Source organism: Pseudonaja textilis, chromosome 11, assembly GCF_049901715.1.
Source record: "Pseudonaja textilis isolate UNSWEBS1 chromosome 11, rPseTex1.2, whole genome shotgun sequence".
Taxonomy (NCBI): domain Eukaryota; kingdom Metazoa; phylum Chordata; class Lepidosauria; order Squamata; family Elapidae; genus Pseudonaja; species Pseudonaja textilis.
Window position 1 is genome coordinate 12,701,069 of NC_142000.1, and position 22,213 is coordinate 12,723,281.

General features: G+C 43.1%; 1 protein-coding gene across 1 annotated transcript in view; it reads right to left on the reverse strand.

Moving 5' to 3' along the window:
• CARMIL2 (capping protein regulator and myosin 1 linker 2) overlaps window positions 1-21,456 on the reverse strand; it is a 76,003-nt gene extending 54,547 nt beyond the window's left edge. The window contains exons 1-11 of the mRNA XM_087940795.1: window positions 21,417-21,456; window positions 14,556-14,644; window positions 11,966-12,016; window positions 9,467-9,526; window positions 7,244-7,365; window positions 6,413-6,504; window positions 5,387-5,457; window positions 3,494-3,567; window positions 1,635-1,710; window positions 1,141-1,229; window positions 7-101 (exon numbers count right to left, since the gene is read on the reverse strand). Of these exons, the coding sequence (XP_087796921.1) occupies window positions 7-101; window positions 1,141-1,229; window positions 1,635-1,710; window positions 3,494-3,567; window positions 5,387-5,457; window positions 6,413-6,504; window positions 7,244-7,365; window positions 9,467-9,526; window positions 11,966-12,016; window positions 14,556-14,644; window positions 21,417-21,456 (859 nt within the window). The remainder of the gene's footprint in view (window positions 1-6; window positions 102-1,140; window positions 1,230-1,634; window positions 1,711-3,493; window positions 3,568-5,386; window positions 5,458-6,412; window positions 6,505-7,243; window positions 7,366-9,466; window positions 9,527-11,965; window positions 12,017-14,555; window positions 14,645-21,416) is intronic.
• Window positions 21,457-22,213: the final 757 nt, after the last annotated feature.

Here is a 22,213-nt window from a genome sequence, read left to right on the forward strand (position 1 = left end):
TCCTACCTCGGTCCTCCAGGAGGTTTCTAGAGAGATTAAGGCTGTTTAAAGCACAGTCTGGATATTCTTGAAGGACAAGGGCCATCTGCTGAGCAAAGTCACTACAAAAGAGAGACAATTTCACACAATAACAAAAAAAAAATCCATGCACAGGCATATATACAAGGCTGTAGGAAATATTTGTAGTTGTCTGGAGTTTGTTCCCTCCTTGTGTCTTATCCATGACGTATTTTCCACAACACAACTCAAGCACCATGGACAGCGAGATAGTCCTTTGAATTCAATTGTTTGACAACAATGCCAGATTTAATGGTTGGTTTTTTTTTCATTCCGTGCTTCCAGAATATATCATACATTTATGAAACCCAGCCTGGATTGAGGAGAAAGGGAGGAAAGGAGACCAAATGTGCAATCGTGCATACAGTATAACTTTGAGGACAATCCCTGACTTCCCTTTCCAGCTTTTGAGATTGAGACAGAGAGCCTGTGGTCCATGCAATGGAAAGGGGGAAGAAGAATCTGTGATCACAAGGAGGTTGAGCAGAATTCTTGGCCAATGTCCAGTTGGCTAGGACTGATTTCCGATTAGATTTCTGGTTGGTGTGTATATGTAATCTAGAAAAACAGCTAAAGTCAACCTGGAACCATCAATGTCCTTCTAAACCTAGACAAGTGCTCGAGTTTTTTGGTGGTGTGGATGGGCTGCATTTGTGCACAACATGAATAACTGAAAATATAGTATTCTGGTTTCTCCAAAATTATTATGTAAGCCATGTGTAAAAGTGGGTAGTTTTAAAACAAATAAAATTTGTTGAACTACCCAGAGTCATTGGGACTCAGCCAGTATATAAATTTTATTGCGTCTTCTACTAATAGCAATCATTCATTCTCTTTCATTAAATAGCTTGGTTTTGTTATATTTTTGTGGGTCGGAGTTCTTTTGTTTGGTTATTTTCCAAGATAGTTTACTCACCTCTGAATAACTGCAGTGTTTCTTCTACAGTTTGCTTTAATTATTGGCTCTCTTAGTCGGCTACTCTAATACAAACTCAATTGTCAGAAAGCTTCCACATTTTACCGCAGCTAGAATTTTATTTCTTAAATTTCTAAGGAAGGTGTAGTTCAAGCACCTTCGCTTACCATTTTAAGCCACAGTTTTCCAGTTCCAATTCTTCCAAAGTGACCGATTTTCTTAGGGCCAGAAGGATCTCCTCCAAAATAACCTGATTCTGTTATAAGGAAAAGAGACACACATAGACAAAGCTAAGACATGAAAGCATTAGAAAAAGTTCTCCTTCCAAGTTACGAAAAAGAGTGAAAATTGTGATAAAAAAATAGTCAGACACTTCTTGACATTTTACTGGTCTACAGCAGGTTAATAATCAATAATCACGACTGAAAGCCCTTCCTGCATTTCTATCCAACTTCATCTACTCTCTCTGATCATTATCTCATCCTGGCCTGGTTATGGGAACATTAAAAACTATTTCATGCCAGAGCAGACTGTAAAACTTGTCACACAATCATCTCAGCACATCAAGATGCTTTCATACAACGTGCAAAATTTGTTTAGGATTAAACCTGTTTAGATGGGAGGGGTATTTTGGGGTCTCTTGGCTGACTGCTGCACTCACCAGTTTGAAGTCTTTGCAATGTAGCTTTGTAAACCATTGATTGAACGATAAGCTGGCCACACAAAGGGCAATATCTCTGCAGAAAAACAAAAACAATATACAAAGATAATATTCAGTGACAGTTGGAAAGAGTTGTAGCTAAGACAGCAGTTCAGCAAGAATCTCATCTAACTACAGGGAGAACAATTAACCAGTGGAACCAGTTGCCTCCTAAAGTTGTGGGTGCTCCACAGAGGTGGTATTCTGCAGGTTCTGACCAGTTCTCGAGAACCGGTAGAGGACATTTAGAGTAGTTCAGAGAACTGGCAAATACCACCTCTGACCGGCCCCACCCCATCTATTCTCTGCCTCCCAAGTCCCAGCTGATTGGCTGGGTCTCCTTTGGTTGCCCTGCACAGGAGAACAGAGCTGGAAAGCAGGTTAGTGTGGTGGGGAGGGCGGATTTTGCAATAATCTTCCCCCTGGAGTGGGGGGGGGGGAGGAATGGGGATTTTGCAGTATTCTTCCTCTGCCATGCCCGCCAAGCCACACCCACCAAGCCACGCCCATGGAACCAGTAGTAAAAATATTTGAATCCCACCACTGGATCACTGAAGGTTTTTAAGAAGACAACGGACAGTCAATTGTCTGGAATGGTATATGATCACCTACTTGAGCAGGGGTTGGACTAGAAGACCTAAAAGGTCCCTTCCATCCCTGTTATTCTGTTAATCTGTTATATGGTTTTAGGCCAGGGGTCCCCAAACTTGGCAATTTTAAGACTTGTGGACTTCAACTCCCAGAATTCCTCAGCCAGCTATGTTATGTTGGCCGAGGAATTCTGGGAGTTGAAGTCCACAAATCTTAAAGCTGCCAAGTTTGGAGACCTCTGTTTTAGGCCATCCTGCAAATATAAAACATGATTTCTACTTGGTTAAATAGGAATGTGATGGGATTTTTTCTTTTTACCTCTATGTGACCTATTCAGATGCCCATTCAACCAAACAGATGATTTGCATGATCCCCTCCTTAACTTTGCTAAGGGGTTGAGAATTAAAAAGTTGTAGTATTACCTTAGATCAAAGACCTCTCAACAAATACGGGCAGTTGCGACTTAGAATCATCCGCTTAGCGATCAAAAATTACAAAGGTACAGAAAAAAAAAGTGACTTAAGACAATCCTCAAAGTTAAGAACCGCTGCAGGATCTCCATGATCAAAAATTCAGGCACTCAGCCATGTGATTGCTATTGGCAGTCTTCCCAGCCAACGTCCAACAAGCAAAATCAGTGGAGTAAGCCCAATTCGCTTAACAATAGGGTGATTCACTTAACAACTGAAGTGATTTGCTTAATGACCATGGCAAAAAAGGTTTTAAAGTGGGGGGGGTGACTCAAATGCCTTGCTTAGCAACAGAAATGTTGGTCCCAATTGCAGTCGTAAGTTGAGGGCAACCCATTTTTAGATTAGATTAGATTCAACTTTATTGCCATGGATACAGGCAACGAAATGCAGTTAGCATCCAATAAGAAGTGCAAAATAACAGTAAAATATAAATATATGCATGCAAATATGCAAGGCATCCATGAATATGACAATGGAAAACACAATAAACTGTATGTACACGAGCACACAAAGATAAGTGTGACTGCACATATATGAACCTATACAACTATACAAAATGTTTATGGACACATTGAATATAAAATCAGTTCATTTAAGGCTAGAATTCTGCTTACTTTTTTTTAAAGCAAGAAATAAAATTGAGGAATGCAGGTGTTTAAACTTATTTTAACCCTCTTTTGTGATTGCTGTTGCACAAACTCCAACCTACAATTTACACATCCAAGCCCCTCCCAGGATTCTTTTATATAAACTCACTGGCTGGGCAGGTGGTTGAAATCCAACAGGTTGAATTCTCTGCATCCCTGGGCACGATAAATATTATCCACATCCTGAGAAGGGAAAAATAATATGTCTTCTCTTACTGTCAATAAGAATTTGTGATCAGTGAATGGAGACTATCTTTGCTGAGTGCCCAATTGTTTTGAAACGGCCTAGTGAAAATTGAAAAGAGGTTTTCTAGTGAAAAGAAGGACCAGGGGTGACTTGATAGCAGTGTTCCAGTACTGGAGGGGCTGCCAGAGAGAAAAGGAGTCAAGCTATTCTCCAAAGCACCTGAAGGCAAGACAAGAAGCAATGGATGAAAACCAAGCAAGGAGAGAACCAGCCTAGAACTAAGGAGAAATGTCTTGACAGTGAGAACAATTAACCAGTAGAACAGCTTTTAGAAGTTGTAGGTGCTCCATCGCTGGAGGCTTTTAAGAAGAGATTGGACAGCCACTTGTCTGCAAAAGGTTTCATCCAGGGGGTTGGTCTAGAAGATCTTTGAAGTCCCTTCTCACTCTGACCTCAAGCCATTCATTTCATCCCACCTCTGAAGCAGGTCAGGTTGAATCCCGCCGTTTTAGAGGGGGTCTTCAGCCGGTTCTGACCAATTCTGGAGAACCAGTAGCGGAAATTTTGAGTAGTTTGGAGAACCGGCCAATACCGCCTCTGACTGGCCCTGCCCCCATCTCTTCTCTGCCTCCCATTGAGTCCCAGTTGATTGGCTGGGTCTTCTTTGGTTGCCCTGCACAGGAGAATGGAGCTGGAAAGCAGGTTAATGGGGTGGGGGCGGAATGGGGATTTTGCAGTAACCTATCCCTAAGAATCGGGTGGGAATGGATATTTTACAGTATCCTTCCCCTGCCACGCCCACCAAGCCATGTCATGCCCACCACAGAACCGGTAGTAAAAAAATTCGAATCCCACCACCGCACCGTTCGTTACTTTCTCTCCCTCTCCCTCTGACTCACCTCTGCTGACAGATACGAGTCAGCTCTACATTACTACTGCCCATGACTCCCTGATCTCTAAAGGCCAACTTTGTTTACGAGAGAAAAAGACAAAATTGAAAATCACGAAAAGAGAAGAGCCCAAGAATCTGGACAACCCAGCTCCCTACATTGTAAAAAAACTGCCAAGGATTCCCTATCTGAAGGCCTGGGAGAACATCCAGTTTGCAGGTATATGGCTAAAAATGTAGCAGGGAAAGTGCTAAAAGCAGCACCCCACCAAAACCTTATATTTCTGTAAATAAGGATGTGGAAATAAAAACACAGCGCTTAGTTTTTTTCACCCACATTCTCGAGCTAGTTTCTTATTGGGTCTAGCACAGCAATTGGCAGCATCCGTTCCACCCTTCCCTCAAAGAAAATCTGTGTGCAGTTGATCTTGGCAGAAGCAGCAATTTCAGAAGGCTGATCCCCAAATCCTCTATTCCTGAATCTTTCTTTCTTTTTTTTTTTTCCATTAGAAAAATACTTTATTAAACATATTTTCACAAATACAATAGAACTAAACAGTCCGCTTATCGCAACGTGAGCAAGACAGTGTTCACTCAATTTGACATCTCTCAAATTATGTAAAATAATCGTTTACACTTATTACATTAGTATATAACACGAAGTTTTGTCTAGTTATATATGACAAATGAATCTTTCAAGGAACTTCCTGGTTGACCAATGAACCTGTTATAAAGGCAGCGTCATTCCCAAAGGCTCCATTTTTGGAAAAATTCACTATAAGATGTCTCTTTGTAGGATTTCTAGTCTCACCAACAGCAGTCCTTGCCTGAATTCTGTGTCAACACACTAAAGCTGATGGTTCTACAAACCCCAATTTCTTTTGATGTTTGTGGCTGAGCTAAAAATGACCCATCTGTTTCCTTACCCATTGGACTTCCTCTCGGACAGAAAGCCCACTGTAATCGCAGAGGGCAGCGTAGGTCTCAGAAAATCCACCTGTAAGCATGAAGAGATGCTTAATCAGAGGTCACCAAACTTGGCAACTTTAAGACTTCAACTTCCAGAAATGAGTCTTTGGGACCCTCCAAGCCATCCTGCTCCAAGAGGCTGTGTTGGCAAAGACTCGTTTCTGGCAGAGTTGGGGAGAGAGAAAGAAAGACTTCTGCTGCTTTCCTTGCATGAAGCCAAAAGAGCCTGTCTGTCTGTCTGTCTGTCTGTCTGTCTGTCTCCTTCCCTCCCTCCCTCCCCCCTCCCCTGAGAACAGAGCTGGAGACGGTATCCTGTGATCCCAAATAATCGATCGGTAGGAAAATGGGATGGGGAATTTTCCTGCAGACTTTTTCCCAGGGTCTCTGGTCCACGGGATTTAAAATTATGAATTTGGTGGTCCCTGAGGTCCAAAAGGTTGGTGACCCCTGCTTTAGGCAATGGTATTGTCACTGGCAAATCCATTCAACCCAGAAGCACCTTTAGGCTAGCTTTGTAGGTGCTTCTGACGTGAATGCAGACAGATCTTTGCTTAAAATGCTTTCCAAAGAGTAGAGTATTGGAAGGAAACAATAGCTTAGTAATATTTCCAAACCGAAAGTGATTTAGATCTTGGCACATACCATAAAGTTCTGCTTCAGAAAGTGTGCGGAAGTTCAGATTAGACAGTAACAACACAGTTGCGCATTAAGTCAAGGGAATGGGTACATGCTACCTTCAAGGTTATTTAGATGCTGACTTTCCTCCGTTACAATTCCCTTGGGGGGAGTATTAAGAAATCGTAGTCCCAACTATTTGGAGGCTCTTGGGTTATCCAAGAACATTATCCCGTTTTCAGGGGAAAACGATGTAGCTTTATCGCCCCGCTAACCGTGCACTTAGATCAACTGTTCTCCAATTGCCCCTTGAATCAACTATTCCTTGGAATATTTTCCCGCCATTAATTTCCATAGAGTTGAATTACCGCAAGGACTTTCTTTCCATGCTTCTTCCAAGGAATCGGTCGTCCCTTGAATTCTCGCAAGCAAGCTGGGAGGGGCGTTCTGGAGGAGATCTCTTTAATATCAAGAGGGTGATTAAATTAGCATTAAAGAAATAACTTTATTCGAGAAAAAATGCCAAATACCATTTTATTTCGGAGTTTCTTCCTTTTGAGAGGGGAGCTGGCTGGATGAGAGAAGCTACTGCTTTTTTAAATGCGTGTTATTTTTATATTTCTCTTCCTTCACAATGGCTTTGATATCAGAATATATAAATATTGTGTTGAATAATTAAAAAGGGAGCCTGTTCAATCTTAGCCTTGGCCACAACTTCTCAAACATCTCTTCTCAATAGAAGTTTCTAAAACAGAGGAGAGAACTCTAGCTATCATCAGCTGAGGTGCAGAAGGATGCATGTCTTAAGTCATCAAGATCTGGAAAGCCGGAGTATTAATGGTCATGCTTCATTCAATGGTCAGGCCTAGATTTCATCTTCAGGGGTTGAATGTCCATGGAGACTCTCAATCATCCGGGACATGGTTGTCCCGAAGGTGTCCCCTCCCCGTCCCCCCAAAAGGAGCAACTGGGCTGTCTTGGTTTTTTTTTTCCTTGGAAACATTTCGCTTCTCATCCAAGGAGCTTCTTCACTTCTTCAGAACCAAAGAAGCTTCTTCATGCAAGAACTTCTCATCCAAGAAGCTTCTGAAGAAGTTTTGAAGAAGGAAAAAAAAAAAACCAAGGAAGTCCAGTTGCCTTTTGGAAAAAGCAGCTTTGGGACAGCTTTACTGGTTTATCATCCCTGACAAACTCCTTACCCAGGTGAGGATCCTGGAAAAACCTTTTTGAGTGATGTGATCATGTGGCTGACCGCATGTTCCAGATCGTCTGATGACAGGAAGTCAAGCTCGAAGGAAGAAGTATCCGTTTCTATGACAACCTGGACAAGATGGAAGAGGAAGAAACATGAGAAGTAGTTCTCGACTTACAACCATTTGTTTTAATGACTGTTCAAAGTCACAACACCACTGAAAATTGTGACATGATTGGCCTTCCTATTTGCAACTGCTGCAGCATCGTCACACAGTCACATAATCAAAATCCAGCTGCTTAGCAACCAATATGTATTGATGATAGCAATAACAATAGCACTTAGACTTCGATACCGCTTCACAATGCTTTACAGCCCTCTCTAAGCTGTTTACAGAGCCAGCCTCTTGCCCCCAACAATCTGGGTCCTCATTTTACCCACTTCAGAAGGATGGAAGCCTGAGTCAACCTTGAGCCTGGCGAGATTCAAACTGCCAAAGTGCCGATAGCCAGCAGTCAGCAGAAGTAGCCTGCAGTACTGCATTCTAACCACTGCACCCTCACGGCTGTGGTTGTCACCACACTGGTTGTCATGTGATCACCATTTGCGACCTTCCCAGCCAGGTTCCCACAAGCAAAGTCAATGGGGCAAACTGGGTTTGTTTAATGATGACCATTCCGACACTCTCCAGACCGCATGGGGAATTGAAGTCGAAACACGTTGTTAAAGTTGAGAAACGCTGTCCTACAGTTTCAGGGCAGGCTGGAAACAGCTGTCTCCCAAACACCAGGCGATTTCAGCCATTGCTGCTAACAATCTTAAGCTAAGTCGACTGTCACCTAGATTGATTGTAAGGAAACGCCGTGTTCCTTTGCTTGATTTCTTAATGAGGAGGAGGAATATAATTTTATCCTCGAAGGAACTCCTGCCCTTTTGCGGCTGGACATTTGCAATTTCAATGAGATTAGATTGACTGTTGAATGTCAGGGCTCTCAACAGGTCTGGGCATCCTGTCTCCTGTGCCTTTGGCTGCACTCCACAGTTAGACCAATGCTTCCATTTCCTTCATCTCCAGTGTCATGAAAAGATCCCCTAAATGTCTGTCCATCACGGGTGCTCAAAAAGAAACCAAAGGCGAGTGAATGACACCGAAGATGTCGGGAGCTGCCAAGGAGAAGGCTGCAATTTTTAAAAATAAATAAATAAATCTGGTACCATTGCAAGCACAGATTTGAGGCCTGATGATACGCAAATTCTTATGAAAGTTTCTTTGGAACATTTGCTATGGGAAAGAAAGGGTTTCTCCAAGAAAATACCATAAAACTCAACCGACAGGGGTGGGAGAAAAGCATACGAGCCACAGTGGCGCAATTGTTGGAGTGCAGTACTGCAGGCTACTTCTGCTGCCTGCCAGCTGCCTGCACTTTGGCAGTTCAAATCCCACCAGGCTCAAAGTTGACTCATCCTTCCATCCTTCCGAGGTGGGTAAAATGAGGACCCAGATTGTTGGGGGCAAGAGGCTGACTCTGTAAATTTATTTGTTTATTAGATTTGTCAATCGCTTACAACAGTGGCCCCCAGCCTTTTTTGTGCCACGGTCCGGTACCGGCATCACAAAATGATCCACGGCCTGGTACCGGCATCAGCACGCATGACCAAGGCAAGGCGAGCCAAGCGACTGGCCAGCTAACTGTCCCCGCTTCTCCCCGCCACCTTCAACTCCTCCTTTGTACCCTTTTTGTGCTTTTTTGTGCTTTCTTAATCTCCTCCGCCATCGGGACGGCTCTTTGTTCGAAGCTGCCCCCCCCTTCGATGAAACTAAGGCGCGAGGATTCCTTCAGGATCCAAACGCCGCTTTCCAACCGGAAAAGCTCACCCGGAAGTACTTTCTCGTTGAAACAAGATGGCGGCACCCAGCAAACCGGTGGCCCAGTAGAAAATGATCCACGGACCAGTCCTGGTCCAGGGCCCGGTGGTTGGAGACCACTGGCTTACAAGATAATAAGTAAAATATAAACATGAGTAAGAATACAGGAAATAGGTACAAATAAATGGGGACAATAGGACAGGGACAGTAGGCATGATGGTGCACTTATGCACGCCCCTTAAATGGCTTAGAGAGGGCTATAAAAGCACTGTGAAGCAGTATATAAGTCTAAGTGTTATGGCTATTGCTCTATTTTTTTAGGAGGAAGCAGATTGCGCAGTTCATTCCCCAACTTCAAGTTACCTTTTTAGCTTCTCTCAGTTTGATCAACTGTACAGCTAGGAAGCTGAAGCTAACTTGGACCTGTGAAGAGAAACGCACGAGAATTATTCCCTGCCTGCTTTTGGTGTAACAAGCCGATAGCTAAACATTTTAAAGAGAAAGCTGAAACCCATACAGGTAGTCTTCAACTCATGACAATTGAACCCAAAATGTCCATTGCTAAGCAAGGCGCAAAATATTCATTGCTAAGCAAGTTGTTCAGTGAGATGTGCTCCATTTTACGATCTTCCTTGCCACGGATGGTAAGCGAATCACCGCAGCCTATATTTTGCTCACCTGACGATTGAGGATGCTGCAACAATCATAAGTGTGAATGTTGGTCATAAGTTACTTTTTTCTGTTCGGTTGTTAACTTTGGTCACTAAATGAATGGGTGTAAATCGTGGATGTCAGGCTCTGAGTTCACTACAGAGCCCGTCAGCTCCAAACTCGCCTCACAGCAAGTCATCTGGCCATGGAGAATGTCGCCTTATTTCTGCTGCTGCTGCCGGATCTTTATTTCGCCTGGCTGTTGGTGTTGAGAGTCGCTGCAGGATGGATTCTGGAGCAACTGCAGGGACGCAGGATGGATTCTGAAGCAACTGCGGGGCTGCTGGAAATGGCTCTTTTCATGTATTGATGTGATGCATATTGTTAGAGGAGATTGGGGCACATATAGGGGGCAATTCATCCTTAGGTTAAAACATGGTGAAGGTGGCACCAGGTGGGGATCAGTTAGTGAGGGTTGGAATAGGTTAGGGATGTAGACACGTCATAGGGTTAATAGCATTTAGGGATAATAGATTAGGCGTGGCCAGAACGAGAACTGCGTATTGGCCTGGGTGTGGCGGGGTGTGGTTGGGCGTGTCTCATGATAATGGTAATAAAAGGAAAGGGAGCAAACTTAAACCCAACACTAACCTTGCCTGGCTTTTAGCCTTTCTTGTCAGATAAGGAGTTTGTTGTTTGCTGATCTAGTAAATAAACCATCATTGCACTACAAAGGAGCTGGAGTTTGTATGCATTTCAGCACAAATCTTCAATACTCAAGGATTGGCTGAGGGAGAACTACTGGTATGTATAAGGAGAAATTTCCTACAAATTAATCAATGGAATGACACGCCTCCAGAAGCTGTGGGTGCTCCAACATAGAAGGTTTTAAAGAAAAGACTGGACAGCCATTTGTCTGAAATGGTATAGGGTGCCCTGATTAAGCTGGGGGTTGGACTAGAAGACCTCCAAGGTCCCTTCCAACTCTATTACCCTGTATTCTGAATCGATCTGAGGTTTAACTGTGCTCGGCCTGATAAGTTCAAGATCCAAAATCTGCCTTTGTGCAACTGTTCTTTTAGGTGTGACTTAGCAGGTTGTACAATTTAGTTCACTCAGAAAGCTTGGGATACGCTGATTCGGCATGAGATGCAAACTCATGAACCAAGTTAAATGTGTTTTGCAAGCCCAGCTCAAATCCTCTTTTTTATCTGCTGCACGTATCTTGTAAAACTCATCCCAGGATAACAGCAGTGATGGGAAGAGATAAAATTCATTCTTGCAAAGCTTCAGGCTGATGTAATTTGCATTCAGGCAAAATACATGTGCAAAATTAAGAATTAAAAAAAGCAGCATGTTCAATTTTGGTCTACACTTATTAAGCTACGTTCCTCCAAGTTCCCTTCCAATTCTGTTATTCCGTTAAGGCAGAGGTCTCCAAACGTGGCAACTTTAAGACTTGTGGACTTCAACTCCCAGAATTCTCCAGCCAGCATAGCTAGCTGGGGAATTCTGGGAGTTGAAGTCCACAAGTCTTAAAGTTGTCAAGTTAAGGGATACTGTATTGATCACTTGGGAAGGGATGCGGTGGCTCAGTGGCTAAGATGCTGAGCTTGTCCATCAGAAAGGCTGGCAGTTTGGTGGTTCGAATCCCTAGCACTGCGTAAGGGAGTGAGCTCCCGCTACTTGTCCCAGCTTCTGCCAACCTAGCAGTTCGAAAGCATGTAAAAATGCAAGTACAAAAATAGGGACCCCTTTTGTGGGAAGGGAACAGAATTCCATGTGCCTTTGGTGTTTAGTCATGCCAGCCACATGACCGTGGAGACGTCTTCGGACAGCGCTGGCTCTTCGGCTTTGTAACAGAGATAAGCACCGCCCCCTGGAGTCAGAAATGATTAGCACGTATATATGAGGGGAACCTTTTACCTTTTCCTTTACTGAGCACCCGACTAATAATAGGGCCTGCAGAACAACCTCTCTCCATAGAACTGGTCCCTGGTGCCCAAAAGGTTGGGGACCACTGCCCTAGAGCCAGAAATGACCGGCACATATGTGTGAGGGGAACCTTTTACCTTTTCCTTTACTGATCACCCGACTAATAATAGGGCCCGCACCTGCATTTTTGCAGGTGGCTTGATGGGACTGTACTAAGAAAAACAGCACCTGATTGCTAAGTCAAGAAGGCTAAGGACAAAATAGGGTTTAAGATACCTTGAGTGGAAGCTTTGCCATCACCACCAATGCTCGCCATGGCATCAAAACCTACATACAGAAAGAGACATCGAAAAAGAAAAGAGACCCAAGTCGGATGAAGCCAAGGTTGTTCTCCATGTGTGATATCGATAGCAACTAAAACTTGACCAGGAAATCTCTGGGCAACATCCACAAAGGATTTAAGAGTTGTAATAGATGGTCACATATAAACACACTGGCCATGGAGTTGATTATCTATATAATACTCTGTAAAACAGGACATACCATATGGCAGGACAATCTTAGAATTAACTTAGAATAGAGCTGGAAGGGACCTTGGAGGTCTTCTAGTCCAGCCCTGTGCTCAAACAGGAGAAGCTATACAATCTCAGACAAGTGACTATCTAATCTCTTCTTAAAAACCTCCAGTGATGGAACAGCCACAACTTCTGGTGGCAAGCTTTTCCACTGGTTAATTGTTTTCATGATAGTTTCTCCTTAATTCCAGATTGCTTCTCTCTTTGATTAGTTTTCACCCATTGCTTCTTATCCTGCCCTCTGGTGCTTTTTGAAGAATAACTTGACCCCCTCTTCTTTGTGGCAGCCTCTCAAATACTGAAATACTGCTCACCCGTAATTCTTCTTTTCTTTAGATTAGCCAGACTCAAAATCAATATGCAAAGAACCAATGTATGGCACTCTGCAGTTTGCGTCTCCTGCTGAAGCAGGAAATGAATGAGACCGATTGCTAGGTAGCTGATATTAATTAGCCAGCACTTAAAATCCAGCAAAGGGACAGGTGCAATTATTTAGAGATGTTGTTCTGGATGTTACAGCTGGATGATGCGTGGACTTCAACTCCCAGAATTCTTTGCTGGCTGGGGAATTCTGGGAGTTGAAGTCCACACATTTTCCAGCAACACAGATTTAGAGAGCTGAATTTACACAATTGCTTTGGTATAAAAGATCACTACCCTATTTTTTTTTCCCCAGTAGTGAAAAAGTAACAGATTGAGCATATATAATATAGCATTCCCTGCTACTTCTTAAGTCTTAGCCTAACAAGGTGTGATATTTCCTAATAACGTATCTCCATAATTTATGCAGCTCAGTAGCATATGAGCTATTGTGTTCGTCTAATTGGCTCCTTGTGAGCAGGTACAATCGGAGCCTGGTGTGACTCACAACCTGGCCTTGCTGGGGCCGCTGGAGAAACGTTCAAATGTCTCCATGCAAATCTAATTTACTGCAGCCAAATTGGAAAAGGATCCCAGCTGCAAGTAAGATCTTTCACCTTGTATTAATTTGGCCCGATATTTCCCTGACGTTGGATACCAGTACATGCCGGTTAATCAGTTGATTAACTTTTCTTCCATGTAAAATCTGTTAGGAATCCCTTGGAGATGCTTTTGAATTCTTGGATGTTGCAACTTTGCAAATATGGTTTCACCTTACAAAAACCTGGGGAAATACAGCACGCTATTTTGGGGATCACTTCCAAACGAGCTCACTTCGTAATCATCTATGCATTCCCAGGTCTTCCTCGTTTAACAACTGGTTTAGTGATTATTTGAAGTTATGACACCTATCACCCAAGCAAACTGGTTCTGGAGTTCCAGTGGTTGAACCCCCATACGTAACTGCATTTTGGGTGCCTTGCAAAGTGATTCAATTTTATGGCCGGTTGCAGCATGCTGCAATCACATGACCACAATTTACAATGGGGTTATTTTTGCCAGTTCTGGCCCCTTCAGCTATTTTTTAGCTAAAAACACCCATAGGAATAAATTCATTTGCTATCTATCTCTCTCTCTCTCTCTCTCTCTCTCTATCTATCTATCTATCATCTCTCTCTCTCTCTCTATCAATATAGAGATAGAGAGATGGATAGATAGATATAGATAGATAAATAGATGATAGAGACAGATAGATAGAAAGATATTAGATAGATAGATAGATAGATAGATAGATAGATAGATAGATAGATAGATAGAGATACAGATGTACAGATTCACACACACACACACACACCAAACTATTCTAAAAATACGAGTTCCAGGTATACTTGTAAAAGAAGAAACAGACATCCTGCGATCTCCGGAACTTAAAATTTACATTTATTGTAATTTTATTGTACATTTATTGTACTTACTAAGCTTTCCTCAGCCTCTGCTGACGTCATCAGAGTATTAAGCTACCATAACAAAGATCCCTGCCTTTTAATGATATATAAAGGCAGAGATCTCTATAACAGTAGCTTAATACTTGGACGATGTCAGCAGGCGTCATAACTTAGAATGAAAAATCAGGCTCCCTTATGGTCATAAATCAAGGACTACCTGTGCACATGATTGCACCGAGCAGATATTACAGGAACGGACAAACAAACCCACAGCTTGCAACAAGAGTCTAACAGTGAGATGCAAATGGACTTTTTCCATTTATTCTTTTTGGTAAATTTATTATACATCCCTATTATCAATCAAAAACGCTTTTTTCCCTCCCAAGAAATTCAAAGAACATTGTGTTGTCTGTTTTCGCACAGGAATTACGCCCACACACATATCAAACTGACAAGATAAATAAAAAACAAACCACACATACATACCATGACAATTTCCTCTACTTTGGACTTGATGTGGAACCGAGCATCCAGTAAAAGAAACTCACGTGTCCCTAAGAAATTAGTGATGCTTTCTGGAAAAAATAAAACATAAATGGATAAATCCATAAATGGAACTGGGAGAATAGTTACAAACAAACAACACCAATAAACTTCCAATGGTTTCTTAGAAAAGGATATTTGCTGCTGTTGGGAGGCGATTCAGCATTGACTTTTATTTAAATTTTATTTAAGTTTATGGTATGGATAGGATAATGGGGTAGTTCTCCACCTATTTTGGCCTGCAATTTCATCAGCCCTTCTGCAAACTAACTGCAGCTAGTAGGCCTTGAAATCAAATTTATGGAGGAATTCATGCAAAAGAAACTTGGCCTGGAAGAACGAGCTAAGCTTACACAAAATGCAGGAATAAACTACAGGTTTACCTCAACTTACACCTGTTCATTTAATGACAGTTTTAAGTTACAATGGCACTGGAAAAGAAAGTGATTTTTGACAATTTTTCACACTTACGATGGTCGCAGCATCCCTATGGTCACGTGATCAAAATTTGGGCACTGGAAACTGGCATGTCTTTATGACGGTTGCAATGTCCTGGATCCATTTGTAACCTTCCTAACTGGCTTCCGACAAGCGAAGTCATTGTGGACGATCCAGATTCGCTTAATCATCATCCTTTTTTAATGACCCCATGTGGAGTCTGGGCAACCGAATGGAGATGAGTGTTTACTGGCCAGATGCCTTTCCTGTCGCCAATACAGAGTTTTTTTCTCCAGCAGATATCTTTCTCAGTGTGCCCAGAGAGAGAAACATCTGCCTCTACCTAGGATTGAACCCACAACCTCCTGATTGTGAGGTGAGAGCTTCACCTTTAGGCCACCACACCACTCATCCAGATTCGCTTAATGACTGCAGAGATTCATCGAATAAGTGTGGCAAAAAAAGGTCTTAAAATGGGGCAAAATTTACTTAACAACTTCTTTGCTGAGCAATGGAAATTTTAGGTTCAGTTGTGGTTGTAAGTCAAGAACTGCCTCTATAGTGAAACCCAAAATCCTCAGATGGGCTCAGTATGGATTACAGGATCCACCTTCTTAATTCTCATACGAAGGTAAGCTAGTACATTGCTTTAACTGCGGTGGATTAAATCAAGTGGCCAGTCACATCAATCTTCTCTATGGTATATTTACGTATTCCCTCACTCTTTTCCTAATTGCCATTTTATTTTATTTTAATTGCTAAACCACTCGTACCAGACGTCCCAGGCCCTATAGTAAATGGAATCTTCTCTGTCTTTTATTTTCATCGTTAGGCGGTCCATCTCTTATAACCATGCCTTCTGGTGGAACCCTTTTTTCTTTCCAGAGTTGCGCATGGGAAATCCTTGCAGCTGTTAATATGTGTCACGTGACATATCTATCTTATTGCATTTTTGTGTTATTATACCTAATAAAAAAGTTTCCGGATTAAGTTCAATTTTCTGATTCGTGATTTCTTCTAGCCATTGTCTAATTGTATCCCAATATTTGACGTGTAAGGATAAATATATATTGATTTATAGCAAGAATAAGATGTAATGGTAAAGGAATAAGTAAATACATATACTGAAAAATGTAAGGAGATGCAAAAGATGTCTTGATGTTGTCAACAATGTATAAAGTTTTATTTTATGTTGTTAAAATTTGAAAACTTAATACAAATTATTAAAATAAATAAATAAATCAAGTGGCCAGGTTTACAGGTAGCCATAGAACATGAGCCATTGTTTATAGCTAAAACCAAAAATGGGACAATGGGCTAGGCAACTACCCTCTTCTTCTTTCGGTAGAAGTTTTGCTTATTACAATTATCTGAGTTCTGCCCAGCCCCAAAAGTCAACCTATAACCAAGACCTGGCATAGAAAAGCAATTTAAAGAAAGAAAACCAACCAAATGCCCCAAACACCAGCTTTTGGAAGAAGGTCAGAATAAAATGATTTGGATGACCTTCTGGAAGGTCAATCGTGAGGGTGGGTCAGGTGTATCTCCAGGATAAGGGAGTGTAGAGCATTAGGGCTACCATGAAAAAAAAAACATATCTCTAGGTCCTAAATTTGGAGGGGAGGTGTTGTTGAAACCCTAAACAGCACCTTTCGCCTTGATCTCACAAAAGTGGAAGAATTATTCCAAAGGAAACAATCCGGCAGCCATGGAAAGCTGGCCAACACTTCAAAGATAAATTCATGTGGAATTGGGACTTTATTTTTAAATCTATACCGCCCCTCCCCCCAAAAAAAAACATTTGTCAGTGTTTGGGGAAAAAAAAAAGAGGAACATTGCACCATTGAGAAAGATGTCCGCTTTGCATCGAGCTCAGAAAGGGGGCAAGGAAACTCTGCCTTCCAGCTGCCGCTGCTACATCTTGTCCACCTGACACTCCCAAATGGCCTTCAAAGTTAGGTCAGATACATCATGCGGCAGCAGCCCAATTACGCAGTCATGAAGGTGTGGAGCCACCGTTCTTTTAGAGGAAGAATAAGGTTTGTCTTCAGAGGGTGTGGTTGCTCCATCACTGCAGGCTTTTAAGAAGGGACTAGACCGGGGTGGGATTCTACCAGTTCGCACCTATTTGCTAGAACCGGTTGTTAACATTCTAAGCAGTTCGGAGAACTGGTTGTTAAAAGAAATTACTGGTCTAATCCTGTAAGGAAGGCAGGAAGGAAACATTCTGGTGTTGCTTACAGAAACTGCCTCTCCATTAACCCTTATTAGATTCTTGGCAGGACTAGACTTCCTGTCTCTGGAACATCTCTGGAGTTTTCTTTTCCCCCTCCTTTGCTGGTACTTTGCTTGTGTGGAGTGACCACTCAAAGTTACAATGGCATTGAAAAAAGTGACTTATGAGCATTTTTCACACTTATGACTGTTGCAGCATCTCCACAGTCATGAGAGACCAGGCGAGGAGATGCGTGTTTCGATGTGAGTGATATTGAGTTGGCCACGCCCAGCCAATAAAATGACCACCAAGCCATGTCCACCCAGTCACATGACCACCAAGCCACGCCCACCACCTAAGCCATGCTCACAGAACCAGTTGTTAAAAATTTTTGAATCCCACCCCTGAACTAGACAGCCACTTGTCTGAAATGGTATAGGGCAGTGATGCTGAACCTTTTTGTTGTGGTGTGCTGAAAGTGCCCGTGCCGGCACCCACAATGCAATGTGCCCCATCCCCCCTGCACATGTGCGTGCCTCCCAGCTGATTTTTGGCCCATTTGAGGCCGTTTTCACCCTCCTGGAGGCTCGTGGGAAGTTTCTGCAGTCTCGGAAGGCCGAAAAACAAGCCTTCCGGAAATACCGGAAGTGCCCGTTTTCAGCCTCCAGGGGGCCTCTGGAGCCCAGGGGAGGCCATCTTCGCCTCCTGGAGGCTCGAGGAAAGCAGCCTCGGGAGGCTGAAAACGGGCCCATTTCGGCACTTCCGGTATTTCTTGGAAGGCCAGTTTTTCGGCCTCCCGAGGCTGTAGAGGCTTCCTTCGAGCCTCTGGGAGGGTGAAAATGGCCTCAAACGGGCCAAAAAACAGCTGGGAGGCATGCGCACGCGCAGTGCAGGTCAATTTGGCTGGGAAACATGTGCCATAGGTTCGCCATCATGGGTGTTTGAGCAGGGGTTTGGATTTGAAAACCTCCGAAGTCCCTTCCAATTCTATTGTATTCTGAATAAATCTGTGGTTTAACTGTGCCCAGCCTGAAAAGTTCAAGATCCGAAATTTGCCTTTGTTCTTTTAGGTGTGACTTATCAGGTTGTACGGTTTAGGTCATTCAGAAAGTTCAGGATACGCTGATACGGCGTGGGTGCTGCAAATTCGGGAACCAAGTTGAATGCATTTTGCAAGACCAGCCCAAATCCTGTTTATCTGCTGCTCATATCTTGATAACAGCAGTGATGGGAAGAGATAAAATTCATTCTTGCAAATCTTCAGGCTGGTGTAATTTGCATTCAGACAAATACATGTGCAAAATTTAAATTATTTTTTTTTTTAAAAAAGAGCAGCGTGTGTTTAATTTTGGTCTACAAATCTGGAGCTATCGTCTTTCCCTTCTGTTAGCCCATGACATTGTTGGAAAACATAAATAAGAATCCTGCGACTTTTGCCCTGATCTAGTGAGTGTTTCTCATTTTTTGAAACATATTGATTTATTCAGTTTGTGCATTGCCTGATTCTCAAATAGCTCTGGATGGTTCACAAGAAAACATAAAGCAGTAGAGCAATAAAAAAGACACAAGGATGGCACAACCAGCAGCAATCAAAACACACCCAGGCCTTCAAAAGGATTATACCCATCCTATCCAAAGGTCCGCTTAAACCGCTCTAAGGTAGGCCTCACCTGAATAGGAGCTCCTAGACTTTCCAGAGCCACCAGGACATTGTGGGTCTTCATTGAAGCATAAGATATAAAAAGCTGCTGCAAACTGAGAATGTAATTTGCTATATCCTGTTTTGCTTTGTTTTATGCAAGTGAACATTAACCATTGTCAATCAAAGGGAATTGGCACACTACTCACAATTTCTTTTTCCACTCCCGCAAGTTGTAAATTTGATAACCATCAGGTGTTATACTACAGCAGAAGATTTTCTATGGGAGAGAGATTGCACTGGGATCTTAAAATACCTTTTGTGATGATGGAATTGGGTCTTAAATCTTTTGTAGCCCCTCTATTTTGAGTTTCTCTAGGAGCTGTTGAAGGCTGAAGGCCAAGTGCCTAGGACATATTTATTTATTGAATTTATATTGCTGCCTCTTCACCCAGGGCGACTTGAGGCGGCTTACAGGATGTAAAACCATGTTTAAAATTTAAAAAAACAACACAATAAAAAGTAACAAAAAGAATCAAATAAAGTACAATAGAACAAAATCCGGGGAAAAATAAATAAAAAAATCACCCCCCAACTCCCACACCCCGCTCCGACGACAGCAGATCACATGAACCATTTGATGGGCTCCATCCCACTCTGGGTTACCCAGACCCGCTGGTAGAACCAGGTCTTCAGCGCTTTCCAAAAGAGTATTAGAGAGGGGCCTATTCTAATCTCTGGGGAGGTGGGGGGGTGAGGTTCCAGAGACAGGGAGCCACCACGGAGAAGGCCTTTCTTCTGGGTCCCAGCAGGTGTATCCCCCTCAGGGATGGGACCCGCAGCATTCCCTGCCTCCCTGCACTGATGGGTCGGGTAGATGTGATCGGCAAGAGACGGTCCCTCAGACCCCTGGTCCCAAGCCATGAAGGGCTTTCAACTGTTGGTCCAGGAAAGGAAGTAACTGGTGCACAACCCTCAGTTGAGCAAAGACCCTCCTGGCCACGACTGCCACCTGCTCTTCGAGAAGCAGAAATACGGCTTCAGCAACAGAGCGGTCAATGTTTGGAATACTCTACCTGACTCTGTGGTTTCTTCCCCAAACCCCAAAAACTTTAACCTTAAGACTGTCTACCATTGACCTCATCTCTTTCCTAAGAGGTCTGTAGGGGGCGTGCATAAGCGCACCAATCGTGCCTACCTTCCCTGTCCTATTGTTTCTTATTTATTTTTCTTATATGTATCCATTTCATGTAGCCCTAACTATGTTTATACTTGTACCTGTTATCTTATAATTGCTTGACAAAATAAACAAAAAATAAACAAACAGAGAAAACCCCTAGATGACGCACAGGTTCTGTTTGGGGGTAGTGTCACCCCATCCAAGACCAAAGGTGGCAATTCTGCCTGAGCCAATGAACCCCAAACCCAGAGCCACTCACATATAAGAGACAGAGGTAGAAATCTGCGTTGCCTGGAGTCAGGCTGCAAAATTCCAGATGACCACTAGCTAGCAGCAGAGTTGGAATTATTTCTTTAGTGTCATCTAGTGATCATCTGAATTTTTGGCAGCCTTGAACTAATAGCCTTCGTATTATCTAGTACAGTGGTCGCCAACCGGTGGGCTGGGGAGAAAATTTTGGTGATCCGCAATGTCCCCCCCAAAGCAATTAATCCAGGCTGCACGGGAATACAAGGCTGCACCTCCCACATGGCACCCCACCTGCTGGCCCCCAGCCTTCGGCCGAGCACAAAGCTTACCTTGAGTAGAGCCACTGGAAGATAAGGCCAACAGGGGGGAGGGAAATCTGCCCCAGGGTGGCTCACTGAGTTGGTGCCATATTGCAGAGCTGCAGTAGTCACAAGACTGGCCCTTTGGTCATCCCGGAGTAGCTCCTCCAGGCCATGGCAGGTCGGTGCACCTGGGTGGAGGAGCAGCTGCTCTGGGATGACCAAAGGGCCAGTCCTGTGAATACTGCAGCTCTGCAATATGGCACCGACTTTCCCACCAACGTCAGCAAGCCACCGTCAGTCAAAATTCATATTAGTGGTCCGCAGGATTTTAAAATTATGAGCTTGGTGGACCCTGAGATCAAAAAGGTTGGTGACCCATGATCTACCAGTTCATTTACATTTTATGGGGAGTACCTAACTAGCTATATCTACAGAATTAGTTATTAGCCGTAGAAGGAATACAAGAGAAACCAACATCAGCATTTCTGAACGTTAGAAATTGACTCTTGGACTACTTTGATTAACTGGAAAGAAATTGCTCATCTTCCTTCTCTCTCACACACACACAAGCACACTTCTTAATAAACAAGCCCATCAAATAGGTCAAAGCAAAGTCCCAAATCCCCATTTAGGAGGAATCAATCAAACAGGGACCACCAGAAAGATAGAGGGAAGTTTTCCTTGGCAACCTGACTAGCATCCTGAAGACGAGTAATCGTAGCAATCTCCTGGCCTTCTTTGCTCAGGCTGAGTAGGACAAAGAAAACATGACTTTGCTTACCGTGCAGTTCTGCAGATCCCTCTTTGAAGGAGGCAGCCATCTTCTGACCTTTTGCAGAGACCTACTTGGAAGGAAGTGGTGTTTCCGTCAGGCTTAGGCACAGCAGGTTACCAGGGCACGAGGTGACAGTTTGTGTTGCCTACCTCCTTTTTTGCTTCTTCCTGCCCTCACCTTGAACTGGCTCTTCCTGTCTTCCAGAACTTTGACTTAAAGTAAGCCCTGAGCAGGGAAGCAGACACCACAGGTGCATTTTGCATGAGCAAGTAAGGAGAGCAGAGCCCCACAGATGGGAATCTATTTGTCCTCCTACACACTGCATGTAAAGTCAAAAGCTCACTGCATTAAGATCAATGACTAATTAAGCAGCTTGTTGGATAAATGAAAGAGAGGACTTGTGAAGCACCACATCTCTCTTGCCTAACAGCAACCTGAACCTTGCCTTCTACTATTATTCACCCAACTGCTGAAGGCTTCAAGAGCAATTAATGGGGGAAGAGCAATGGCTCTCCAGAAATTGCTGAACTACAAGTCCCAGCATCCTTCATTACTGAGGGGAGTTGCTGAGATAATTCAACAGCCTTCTGGAAAGCCAGAAATTTGCCCTTGTAATATTAGCCAAATTCACAACAAAGACTACTAGTTATGGAAAAAAAAAACATATGATCCTCTCTTGGACAGGAATGCTTCATTTTAGGGATTCAGGAGCTAATTACACCATGACCTGGGATATAAACTAAGTTAAAACAGATTGGAATCCACAAATCCAGTAAACTACCAATGATTTTATTTTGACTCCG